Here is a 12,644-nt window from a genome sequence, read left to right as displayed (position 1 = left end):
CCCTTTCTTTGCTATGGATTTTTACTTTTGCGTCTTGTTGTTGCTTGTTTCATGTGTCTAAAATTGACACACTGTTGTAGCTTCTGCGTCAACTAACCTGCAGTTCGCTTGCTAGCTCATTTTGATTGTGGGCTTGTTGAGTTGCTTTGCTAAATGGGCGGCCCATAAGATAGTCTACTTCGATGCATGCAATTAGCTCCCATGGGCCATGGCAGTACCCACGGGAATCACTCGACCGCGTCAGTGACATCCTTAGCCCTCTTCAACCCTAATTTATCTTCACCAACGACCGCTGTTCGTCTCCTTGCTCCACAGTTGTCCTTTTGATCGTGCAGTTTGGCGTGTTCTCGCTGGTTAGTGACCCGTGCCTGACTATTATGGCCTTATGGGATGTTACTTGCATGAGGGGAAGTCTGACAAAGTTATTGAACTATCATCCATTCGTAGGGTGCTGATTTTTACTCCCTCTGTTTCAAAATAGATGACCCAACTTCCAAGGTTTGAAACAAATTTTACTCAAGATATTATTCTCATCTCTAACGGTGACGGAGGTGCCATATGCAGTAAGGTTAGTTGAATACAATGAACTGAACAATCTCTTCACTAAACCTGTAAACAATACTATTCATTTGTAACAAATGAACCCAGCTCAGTAGAGCTGACACCATAGGACAATTGGTTCGTCCCTATACTCGACAGATTCAGATTAGTCTCTGCTGGACGGAGCAACCTTCATAAGCAGTGGGGTCAGTTGAGCCTAATGAATTTGGCAAATTTTTCACTAGATTGATTAAAAATTGAATTCGTTTGTAACAAATGAACCCGGCCGAGTAGAGTTGCCACCAGAACTATTGATCTAGCTTCGTCCGTGTCTGGCTAGGATCTCTGCTCGACCTATATCTTGCTAGAGAAAATTTTCTCTTGCTTATTCAAGATTCTGTGTGCTAAGCAAGTGGGGACAACTCAAATCTTTGCTTTCAGAGTGGATCAAGTCTTTCTATGTTAGCTTTGTGTCTCAGCGACATTGTCTTGACGGTGGAGGTTCTCTTGTGTGGAATAAGTGTTCACCTGGCTCCATCTCTATTCTCACATGATGTTCGTAGCCAACGTTAGAGAGCTAATGGTGTTTTGATTTCTCATATGTATTATTTTTCATATCGTGATCATATAGTCTTCTTCCTGGGTATCCCGACAATGAAGCAACCACTCGATTATCTGCTTTAAGTGGATGTGTCCCCGACCAAAGTGCTTTAAATGGTCTAATATTCTCACATCTTATGGTGGATCACTCACACGGCTATTTAGGCCCTGTTTGTTTGAGCTTAAACTTCAATTTTTCACTTTGATTTAAAAGCATAAAAAACTTCTAAATAGAGGCTTTTGCCTTATATTTGAGATTAGTCATTTTTGTACAACTATGTTTTTGTACGATTTCACTATAGGATGCTCAGAACAAAACCGCGAAACGATTGACACAGCTTGAGAGCACATTTATGTAACTTTGTGACCTTCAATGTTCCTTGTCTTCTTTTTCAATCTACCACAACTTTACACTCTTTTTTTTTTGAAAAAGAGAGCTCCCTCTCGTATTTCTATTAAAAAGAACCACAATGTCTTTGGTTACAACTAAGAAAGTGAAGAGATAAACGCACCATTCGTCACTGAACTCCCGCGAGATGAGCACATTGGTCACACAAGTCTCAAAACGTGGAAAACGGGTCAGTTTGGTTTGCTATATGAGCAAACGGGTCACTCTCTTCTTTTGAGTCATTGGCACAGCCCACGTGGCGTTGTGAGTTAGCGGTGTACATTTGCAAGAAAACCCCTAGAAAGAAAAACATATGCAGTACTGACCCCCGCCAGCGCACTCCACCCCCAAACCCCGACCAGGCGACCTTGACGGCGGCTGGGTGCCCGTCGGCGGCAATGTCAACCCCGTTGGCTGCCTCCGTAGGTTGCGGCGGCGGAGAGGATGGCGAGGTAGCCGCGCCCCCTACAGTAGCCGCCGCGGCTGATGACGGCGATGAATCTGCGGGTACTGGCGGCGGCGGTGTTTGTGGTGAAGCCGTTCTCGGTGTGGCTGATGCCGGTGGTCGCGCTGGTGCTGAGCTTCTTCCTCGACGGCGATTTCCCTGGGATGATGCACCCGAGTATGGTAAGTTCTTCTCACTGATTCTCTTCCCCTTCGTTTGTGCTTTTTTTAGGTTCTTGAGATAAGTGGGTGATTTTAGGTTCAAAATTGGGGATTTTTTGTCAGTAAACAGATGAATTTGTACTTTTTTTGCAATGCAGGGGATTGTAGTGACTTATTTAGCTTAGTAATACGTCACAATGGATGGTTCTGTGTTGTTGGATCGAACCGTGTTTACATGCAGGAATGAGTAGATGTTTTTGATGGCTGTGACAAGGGTACATTCTGCTGTGCTCTGGTGGATTGGATGATCAAGCAACTAGGATATGCTTTGCCATCCATGGGATTTCCAGTGTACTGGTTGGATCCAGGCAAAACAGTAGTAGATGGTTTGAGGGAGATGAACTTAGAAATGCATGCAAAATCTATGGCAGATTCAGCTTGTGCGAGAGGTGGCCACAATTTGCATGTTTATGTTGATCATGATAATGTTCTGGACAAACAACTTTGGGATGATGTTCTTCTGCAACCAGTTGAGCTACCTAGAGTGATAAGTCCTTGCAAGAAAGATATTGAGTCAGAGGACATACCAGCTAGCAAATTGATGCCTACATTCAGTGAGCAAATGTTCAATATGATGTCAGGTGGATATCAAGATTTGTGCAACAACAACAGATCCATACCTGCTAGGAGGAACTTGAGTGCTAATTTTGTGAAAGAATAATTTACATGGAAAAGAAAGGGAAGGAGAATATGTTTCCTCAGGTTGTACAGCAAGAAGAAGAATTTGCTGCTGTTAGAGGAGAAGAATTAGCTGGTGTGCAAAAAGAAGATTTTGCTGCTATGGAAGAAGAAGATTTTCCTGCTATGGAAGAAGAACATTTTGCTGCTATGCAAGAAGAAGATTTTGCTGCTATGCAAGAAGAAGATTATGGTGATGAGAGTGAAGAAGAAGAGTGTGGCTATGCATCAGACTCAAGTATTGATCCAGATTTTGCAGATTCTGACTATGATTTTGAAGCTGGAGATGACACCTTGTTTGATGAAAATGTTGACACTTCTGTCCTAGATGACATAATAGCTGCAACTAGGAAAGTTGTGAAAGAAGATGCAAATGGTGATGATCCAGATGTTGTTGATACAGAGAAATTAGAGCTCCGAGAGAGTGAAGACGGGACAAAATTTGATTTTCCAGCTTTCAACAAATTGACAGACATGGAAGACCCAACATTTAAACTTTGCATGGTCTTTTCAAACCCTGCAGAATTAAGAAATGTTTTGTCCATGTACATAATGAAAAACCCAAATGATTAGTGCCACACCTGTGACACGAAACATGGTCTAAACGTCTCCATTACCATTCATTTTGCCACATCAAACAAATGACATCAGTGGGATATTTTTGGTTTTTGGACTAAAAAATGTTTTATTTCTTCAATAAAAAGTCCAATTAAAAAAATCATTTTCATCATTAAATCCATCCCGACGAGATCTTCAAAACTAGATCTCATATTGATATGTTTCAACGACTTTTTTGGGGCAAAAAGTTGCATGATGTTATACTGAAATTGCCATAGTGTTTATACTAAAGTTGCCATGATATGTTTCATCTATTTTTTTCTTCTAGATTTAAAGATACCATTTTATTTCAACTACTTTCACGGTAAATTTTATTAATTGAGCATGGCAAATGTTAGTAATTAACCATGACAAATTTAATCCATGGATCATGGCAATTTTTAGTAATTCATCATGGCAAATTTAGTTTATAGATCATGACAATTTTAGTATTTCCTATTTCGACCATGAAAATTATTATTTTTATGAACTATGGCAAATTTTAGTGCATGTATCATGGCAAATTTATGTAATTCATCATGGCAATCTTAGTTTTTGGTTCATGGCAAATTTGAGTCATTGACCATGCATTTTTAAAGTAATTGATGACAAATTACTTTTTAGTTATGAACCATGTCAAAATTATTTCATGGATCATGGCAAATTTTAGCAATTCACCTGGAAAATTTAATTTCCTAATTCCCTTTCTTTATAACATATCAAAATTACTTTAAACGTAGAAGAAAAATTAGTTGAGACATATCATAGCAATTTCAGTGTAAAGACTATGGTAATTTATATGCAATAGACATGACAACTTTTAACAAAAAAAATTGTCGAAACATATCGATATGGAATCTAGTTTCGAAGACCTCGTCGTGACGAATTTAATGGTAAAAACAGTTTTTCAATTGGATTTTTAATTTAAGAGATAAAACATTTTAAAAATTAATAACGCAAAAGATATCCGCTGACATCACCAGTTTCATCACTTATGCATGCATACGGTGACGTGGCGTGATGTGTGCTGATAGAGGCGTTTGCTCCAAGCCTCCTACCACACGTGTGGTGAATATCGACGTCCATGAAAAAAGACGGTTAAAACATTCAAAGACCAACGTAAGGAAAACAAACTTGCAAGACCCGAAAGTAACTTTGCATGGCGTCACTCTCGCCCCAGGATCGTCGGAGGCATATGGCCAGGAATCCAGCCACCCAGGATGGACATGGATGGCACCTCACTGGCTCACTCAAGGCCGATGTATGGCCACTTGGCCACCCTAGCTGCTGGGCCAGCGGGTTCCAGTACCACCGGTGGGCACTGGGCACTGGGCAGTGGCGCCACTGTGCCATATATCTGCCTATCTGAATCAGGCAATGGAAAAGTGCAGCCTCATGATCTCATGGCGATCTCCGGCTCTATCCAGTATCCACCCACATGTACTCGCATCGCGGATCGCCACTACTCCTACTACCTCACCAAGACAGAAACTCTCTATTACCTTACCTTACCGAACCCCCATATACGTACCTCGGAAATATATCATTGCCTTCCACGTCACATCGTCGAGGGCTGCAACTGCAAGAGGCCACATTGGGCAGGGACAACTGGCGTCACCTTTGATCTGATCTGGAATCCCACAGTATCGCCGTTGCCAGCAAGCCACAAACCGCTCGTCTTCGCGATCGGCCTCCCGAAAGGCGGATCCGGGACGATCGCGAGAGCCACTGGGCCACGCACGCACCGCCACCGGAGCTCCTGTCGGCGTCAGTGGCTGCTTCATAGACCGTGACTCATGCGTGCCCGTCACTTGCTCGGTTCCGGTGTGCGCCCGTCCACTCGTCCTGCATGCGATCCTCCATTGCTCCCGGATGGCAATGCGTGCATGTGACCCAATGGAAGCAGCACGTCTCACTGCCGCGCACTGTTCGTCGACGCCATTGCTGCCCGTCATCCGTTGATCCACGCATGCACGCATCGAGGCTGGCCGCTCCACGTTGCCGCCGGGACGTTGCGGGGGCGGCTACCGGCGGAAGGCGAAAGAGGAAGTACCAGAACGTGGCAACGTGCGCGTGCGCCGCTGGCCGTAGAGATAATTGGTGAGGGCGCCGTGTCCGCTGCCGTGTATCCATACATGGCGTCAAGCTAGAGTGGTAGCGATGGGACCAGCCTAGAACGTCGTCTACGTTTTTACAACCCCTCTTGCGTGAACGTGAGTAGAGCACATCAATGGATAGGTTTTCGTGATTCGACATGATTCTCAAACGTCGCTGTTTTGCTGCCACTGCACTTACGGAGTGGCCTCTGATCGGATGCTGTCTCCGGACTCTTCTCAACTGCTCGCCGTTGCTGGAATATGACCAGTTTCCTTCAGCTGTACCTCACGTTGCTGAACAATGGAGAGGATCAAGTTCAGTGGACAGTGCTGGAGAGCTACGTAGCACGGGCAGACGGAGAGCTTCATCTTCGATGCCTGCTGCCATTTTTTTTTTGCGCGAAGCCACTTCTTGTCTTGTCCGGAAGACATGTGTAACGATAATACTCCTTTCGTTCAGAAAATACTCCCCTTCTTCATAATTCTTGTCGTGGTTTTAGTTTAAACGTTTAATCTCATAACAGAACATATGCCCCCCCCCCCTCTTTGCGGGTAGAACATATAGTTTTTTGCTTTAGTGCGGATCACCAATCCTCATGCAAATGTCCGGATCGGATCGTCTACACACTTTAGCCATCCAACAGTGGATCAAACTTGTCCGACAGGTCCGGACGTCCAAAATCCTGCAAAACCAACACCAAACTGAGAAGGTTTGGGGAGTTTGAATGTCCGCCATGTCGGACTCCGACGACACGGGCCCACCCAAAAGACCTTCTCTCGATGCGTCCGCTCGTTCTAGAACCCTCTCTATACGGGGCATTCACGCCGGCCGTCAACCCACCCGACATTCACACCGGCATAACAACCGAGATGCCTACTCAGGCTGGCACCCACATTCAACCTGCCGCTCCGCCTACCCCGGCTATTTAAACCGGCCCACCACACCCCAAAACCCTACCCCTCCAAGCACTTCTCCCACCGCCCGAGCCGTTGTCCAACCATCCCTTCTCACCCCTCCGCATCCTCGTCCATCATTCACTGTTTGCCATGGCGTTGCAACCAAATCGCACGAAGGTCCGCGGCGAGGAGGCCTGATGGACACACATTGGGGTCAATCTCCAAGCTTTGCGGAGGAGGAGGAGGGCGCCCCCATGGCCATGATAGAGATCACCATGGAGGAGGCAGATGAGGAGGATGGCGACCCCATGGCCATGGCAGATATTACCATGAAGGACGCGGATGAGGAGCAGGCGCCAACACTAGTGGAAGGGATAGAAGACCAGTTCGAGATAACGCTTAGCAATTCAAAGGGCAAATGATTGACATATGGAGGATGACTTTTTTGGTCAGCACAATGTTTATCATGTTCATGTTGTATTTTTTAGATTACTTTGCGAAACGTACACACACACACATACACTCACCCCTATGAGTGCTTACACACATACCAATCTTCATATTGGCAAAGTCACCAGAGGCACATGTAATCAACGGGATAGTCGTATTTTTCACTGAACAGACATCGTCGAAAAGTTTATAATAAATTCAGGAAAATACGAACACCCATGTCAAGTCCAAAACTCGAACTCGGATGGGTTTGTTTGAGCACAAGTAACCTAACCAACTGAGCTACGTCCATTCATCTTTCTTTGCAATATTTAAGGGGGTATGAAAATGATTTTAGTGATGGTGTAGCATATCTTTGTTTGCATGAAGCTAGTACCATTTCGCTATATCCATATTGCTTGCTAATTGATCTCTTCATATAAGTTCGCCTAGTACATTTTTGTGAAATACAATACCACAATTCTCCAAAACCAATGAATTTGCTAAACTTTGCAGTCTTGTATTCATCCATCACTCCCTCATTGACATCGATAGCCCTTCAATTCAATGCACGTACACCACTTTTTGTAGTAGGTTGGTATCAATCCAATAGCACGTATTATCAAATCTTAGAAAGAAAGGTTTTGACAGCCTTGGTTGGGATGATGAGGCGCTCCAAGTCATTACTTAAGTTTGATCGGCGTGAGAGGCTTCCCGCCCTCAACCCCAATCCAATTGGCCTAACTGGCCTAACTGACATATATCAATGTCATTGGTTATATCTCTAAAGTGGCTGGTGGACAAAATATGTCTAGAATTAACCGCTATTAATTGTCTACTTATCTTGCTGTCAAGTCTTTGCACTTGGGTTCTTTTTCTAAGGCTGCTCGCGGTTGTGGTGGAGTGTATCACACACTAGTACTACTTTTGTAGTGCATAGTATCTATGTTATACTCCCTCCGTACTAAAGTTAGTACAACATTGAGTCACTTATTTTGGGATCGGAAGGAGTAGTATTTTAGATGAACTCATTTATTGTTTTGCATGTCACAGTGTGACACATCGCTTAACATGGTCTTCATTTAATGGCATTCCACCTCAACCAAATTGCCAAGTTAGCAACTTAGCATGCATGATACATTGATAGTACTTGCTCCACTTCGGGAATCTAAAAGCATTAGAAAACAACGTCGAACACCCTAATCTTAATCTCACTTAATAAGATTCGTAGTTTCATTTTGCTTATTGTTATTAAGATTGTAATTTTTGGTAATGTAATTTTTTTACAGGAGTGATGTACACTTCTAAGTGGCTGATTTTTGAAAAAAAAAGTGAATAAATAATGTAAACATCATGGGTCAAGCTTGTCAGGTTGTAGGGTTTAGAGACCAGAAGTAAACCCGGCGATGGTCATATTGAAAAAAATGAACCTTTCCTTTAGCGATATAATGGATGGATAGATAGAGTGCAACCTTGGAAACTAAAACTCGTCCGGCAATATATATACTTTCCACCAATGTGCACGGCAGAGTATGCATAGAACTTTTATTATTCCTACGGGCAAAATGATCCCTTCGTAGTGCACTTATACTACGTGCAAACCTAGCTACGTACGTACCCACGTAGAACTATCACGTTTCACCAGAGATCAATTTAACAGAATATGAGCCAAATTCAGGCACATATATAGGAAGCCTGCATGTAGATCCACCTTAAATTCTAAGCACCGTTCATGAGCGCTGGCTTCTTCATCTCCCACGCCGTGAGCTGTGACACCTTGATGTCCACCTTGCCGTTGTTGAAAACGTGAAGGTGAGCGTTCTTGCCTAGGGCGAGGGTCGGATAGACCCGGGAGAGGATGCAGGTCCTGCCTCCTGCCCCGAAGCTCTCGACCACGGACCGATCAATCTAGCATAGAAAATATGGGCAAACGAAATCAGTAAGGAATGGTCCATTTGTGAACTTGTACATTGTACGAGATGAGGAACATATGGTAGCCAATATCGTACCAGGCTCCTCAGAGATATCTTGCCCTTCGCTATGTCAGTATCAACAAAGCCTGCGAACGTCGGCTTGTAGAGGTTCGGGTTCAAAGATGACCTGCACCAACAAAAAATCCCAACGTCAGATCAATGCTAGCTAATACGTGTATGTCACATGCGTGAGAAATAATGAATTTAAGGAACAAATGAGGATCGGGAGATGGCATTACGTGGTGGGGTCGGAGCACATGAGGACCACCGGCTTGGTGCTGTTGATGTTGCGCGCGGCCTTGAACACCCGGAAGAAGACCGCCGTCTTCTCCTCCAGCTTGGACGAGGCGAGCACCCACAGACCAAAGGGGCCCACGCCGCCTTCCACGTCGGCACCCCTCACGCTGCACAGCTTCTGGGCGTCGTTGGCTAGCGCTGGGTCCAACGCCTCCGCTCCCTCCAAGCTCGGCACCTCAAAGCTCACCTCGACGTCAGCCTGATGAAACAAGTTAGCCGGGTAATTAACTATGAACTCATCACCACACACTTACAAAAGGGAACAAACATATGCTGGTCAAATTAATGTATCTGGATTAAAACGATCTATTGTTAGGTTGCATCAGTTCAGTTGGAGCCTACTCCAATGCAAGGCCAATGCCAGTGTGCGCGTGACGACGAGTCTAGTTTTCTAAGCTGTAATGGATCGGAACGGAACGCATGACGCCGAGCTGAGATTAAAGTGCAGGACAGGTGTAGTGAAATCTACGGAGTAGAAAAGGCACAACAGAGTGGGCACTGCACACTGGACAGAACGTGGATCAGAACCGCGCCGGATAAGATAGCGCGGTCCAGGATAACACATACTACTGGCTGAGCAATATATTCTGCAGGGCCGGCGCCACTCAAGGCAAGGCAGTACGTAGATAGTGATCTCGATCGCCTTTTGGTCCTAGAAAATGTCACCTGGATTGCACACGAACTAACTCAGAAAGGCACGCTCACCTGTGAGCTTCGTAGCCCGGTGACCTCGACGTGCTCTCCCCGCTTCACCACCCTGTCCTTGAGACTCACCGGCTTTTTCGCCCTCAGCGCCTCAAGCTCCTCCACAGGCCACTGCATCAGCTGCCTCCCACTCGGGTCCAGCCAAACCTTCCTCGGAATCGCCTGAAAATATCACACGGATAACTGAGACCATGCATGCATGGTGCACATGAAAGTTTTTTGGTTACTACGTACACCAGCATATGATATGATATGATTAGCTACCTGGATTCCGGCCCATCCCTTGGCGACGTCGTCGACGGCGGTGTCCGACTCGTTGGCCCAGCCCCACAGGATACGGCGGCGCTTGATCGGGTCGTAGAACGTCTTGGAGGCGTAGAAGTTGCCGTAATCGTACCGCAGGTGGTGCTCGTCGCCGGCGGGGTTGTCCGGCACGTACCGCTCGGTCTTCCGGTTGTAGGTGCCGACGGTGTAGTAGTCGTAGCGGCGCAGGTCGAGGCTGTTCTTCAGCACGTGCTTCACCCTCGGGCTGGACGTCACCGACGTGTCGAGCCCGTTCTGCCGGCCGTCCACCGTGACCGGGTACAGGTCCGGGCACTCCCACATCCCCGTGGGCGCCGAGTGCAGCGGCTTCCTCACCCGCGTCCACCGCATGAAGTCGCGGCTCCGGTACACGTACGCCACGCCGCGGGACGCGCCCGAGAGGGCGCCGATGAGCAGCCGCCAGTGGCCGTCGGCGTACCACGCGGTGGTCGGGTCCCGGAACTGGGTGGCGTTGATGCCGCCCTCCGGCACGATGATGGGGTTGCTCCTGGGCTTGACCCACTCGCGGAGCAGCGGGTCCGACTTGTTCTTGGGGAAGGCGATGTTCTGCACCTCGTAGTTGATGTCGGCGCGGTCGATGCCCGTGTACATGATCACCGGCGTGCCGTCGCGCAGGATGGTGGCCGAGCCCGACCAGCAGCCGTACTTGTCGGACTTGATGCTGGGCTGGATGGCCGTCTCCAGCGCCACCCAGTTGATGAGGTCGCGCGAGACCGAGTGCGCCCACACGATGTTGCCCCACACGGCCCCCTTGGGGTTGTACTGGTAGAAGAAATGGTACCACCCCTTGTAGTACATGGGCGCTGCATGCACCAAATTTCACCAAGTCACATGTCCAGTTCACATTCACATTCCCATGAAGAGAGTTCACCTCATTAGATGATGATCTCAGTGAAGTTAATGACCAGCCAATTATTTTCATTCATTATAATGGTTTCTGCATAGGGTTGCAAGTTCGCCAGCCATGCAGCATGCATGCATGCATGCCTGTATATGTGTTGTTTAGTAATCAGGACGAAAAGGCGTTGCTGTTCAACGGGGTTGCAAGTTGCAGAACACGGATTCTTCTAGCAGATAGCATCAAATTGAAGACGCGACAGAGACGCGTGACAGGATATTAAAACAAGCGCGGGAGAAGGACGACGTACCGTTGGGATCTGGCGTGGCATTCGGAGAGCGGAGCAACCACCAACATGGTGATAAGAAAATTCGCAAGTTAGAGCCAGTTATAAACCTTTGCAAAAAAAATGCATCGTTATTAAACTAATCCACACAAGTGCAAGCTGGCTAAGCAACTCTAGCTCACTGGACACCGGAGGAGCCCCGTGACCGTAGCCAGTTCACAGAAAGCTAGTCCTAAAGCATGCATGTTCTTGCTTCTTGTAAAGCAGTATAGTAGTACTACACAAACTGAGCACCGTATGACCTAGCTAAATTTAGTAACAAAACAGAAATGGACATGATTATGAAGTTTCTTGTATGGCCCAAGAAACTGACCACCCACCCTCCGCCGGCCATGCATGGTTCTGAAGTTCAGTTGTCCGAAGAGCAAGGGCGTGCTAGTGCTACTACACACCGTTGGTTTGTTTAGCCATGCAAAAGAAGGATGTCCGCCTAGCTAGCTCTAAGCTTCACTCTAGCTCGAACAGGAGAGATGGGTTAGTGGGCATGTACCGTTGATCCAGTTCTTTATGGGCCGGAAGTGGTACCCCGTGCTCAGCTCGGCGTCAAGAATTGACGGCGGCACGTCGGCCGCCGCCGCCTCCGTCTCGAGGAGGTGGGTCTCGTAGACGACATGCGACGCCCCGGCGAGCTGCAGCAGCAGCAGCACCGAGCATGCCCATGCAACTCTTCCCCCAAGAACCACCATTGCACTCACACTCGGGCACAGAGGCCGGCGATGGGAAGAAGAACAGGTAGAGAAGGATCGATGTCTGTGCAGAAGCAGAGGCCAGGGGGGGTCATATTTATAGTGTGAGGGCCGTAGCGCTGGGGTGCGAGGGCAGGCTATTCGAGCGCTGAAAAGCCTGAAAGTTTAAAGTTTGCAGGGTGAGACAAAAGGCCACGAATTCAGATACGAAGAGAGATTTTTCATGGGGTATTATTGGATGATATAACCAGACAATTGGACATCATCTGATAGGGAAGTGCCAGTACTCCTATATTTTCCTTTTTTTTTAATGTTTATTTAGGACTTTCTCAGGTAGCTTCTGTGATGGAGGGAAATCTCGCTTTGGGTGTGAGAAATCTGTGGAAATGTTGGTGCTGCCACATGGCTAGCTGGGTCTGGTTGCTCGAGTTGAGAAGTGCAAGTTGCTTACTTTTATTGGTTGCTTTTGAGAAAACAATGGCCTAAACTTGTCATTAGTAGTTACAGTAGTTTTCACCTCCACCATACGAGGTCCATACGTCTCGCTCGTGGTCGATTGCGTGCTTGTCATCCGAGGCACATTT

General features: G+C 46.8%; 1 protein-coding gene across 1 annotated transcript; it reads right to left on the bottom strand.

The window, feature by feature from the left end:
- Positions 1-8,364: 8,364 nt before the first annotated feature.
- On the bottom strand, positions 8,365-12,141 carry LOC109768573 (beta-fructofuranosidase, insoluble isoenzyme 2). The gene is made up of 7 exons (XM_020327311.4): positions 11,865-12,141; positions 11,339-11,347; positions 10,131-10,993; positions 9,867-10,028; positions 9,104-9,360; positions 8,901-8,991; positions 8,365-8,799 (listed from the first exon to the last, which is right to left on the bottom strand). Exons 1-7 carry the CDS (start codon positions 12,058-12,060, stop codon positions 8,611-8,613), a joined length of 1,767 nt encoding a protein of 588 aa, XP_020182900.1. The 5' UTR covers positions 12,061-12,141; the 3' UTR covers positions 8,365-8,610.
- Between the last annotated feature and the right edge of the window lie 503 nt (positions 12,142-12,644).

The sequence above is a fragment of the Aegilops tauschii genome, chromosome 2 (assembly GCF_002575655.3).
Source record: "Aegilops tauschii subsp. strangulata cultivar AL8/78 chromosome 2, Aet v6.0, whole genome shotgun sequence".
Lineage (NCBI taxonomy): Eukaryota > Viridiplantae > Streptophyta > Magnoliopsida > Poales > Poaceae > Aegilops > Aegilops tauschii.
This window is presented reverse-complemented; position numbering and strand designations above follow the sequence as displayed.

Bases quoted from the DNA above. Each gene is read 5' to 3' on its own strand.
- LOC109768573 (XM_020327311.4), bottom strand. From the start codon at position 12,060: ATGGTGGTTCTTGGGGGAAGAGTTGCATGGGCATGCTCGGTGCTGCTG. The intron at 9,361-9,866 runs GTGAGCGTGCCT...TTGTTTCATCAG, and splicing joins CCGGGCTACGAAGCTCACAG to GCTGACGTCGAGGTGAGCTT. The intron at 8,992-9,103 runs GTAATGCCATCT...TTGTTGGTGCAG, and splicing joins ATGTGCTCCGACCCCACCAC to GTCATCTTTGAACCCGAACC.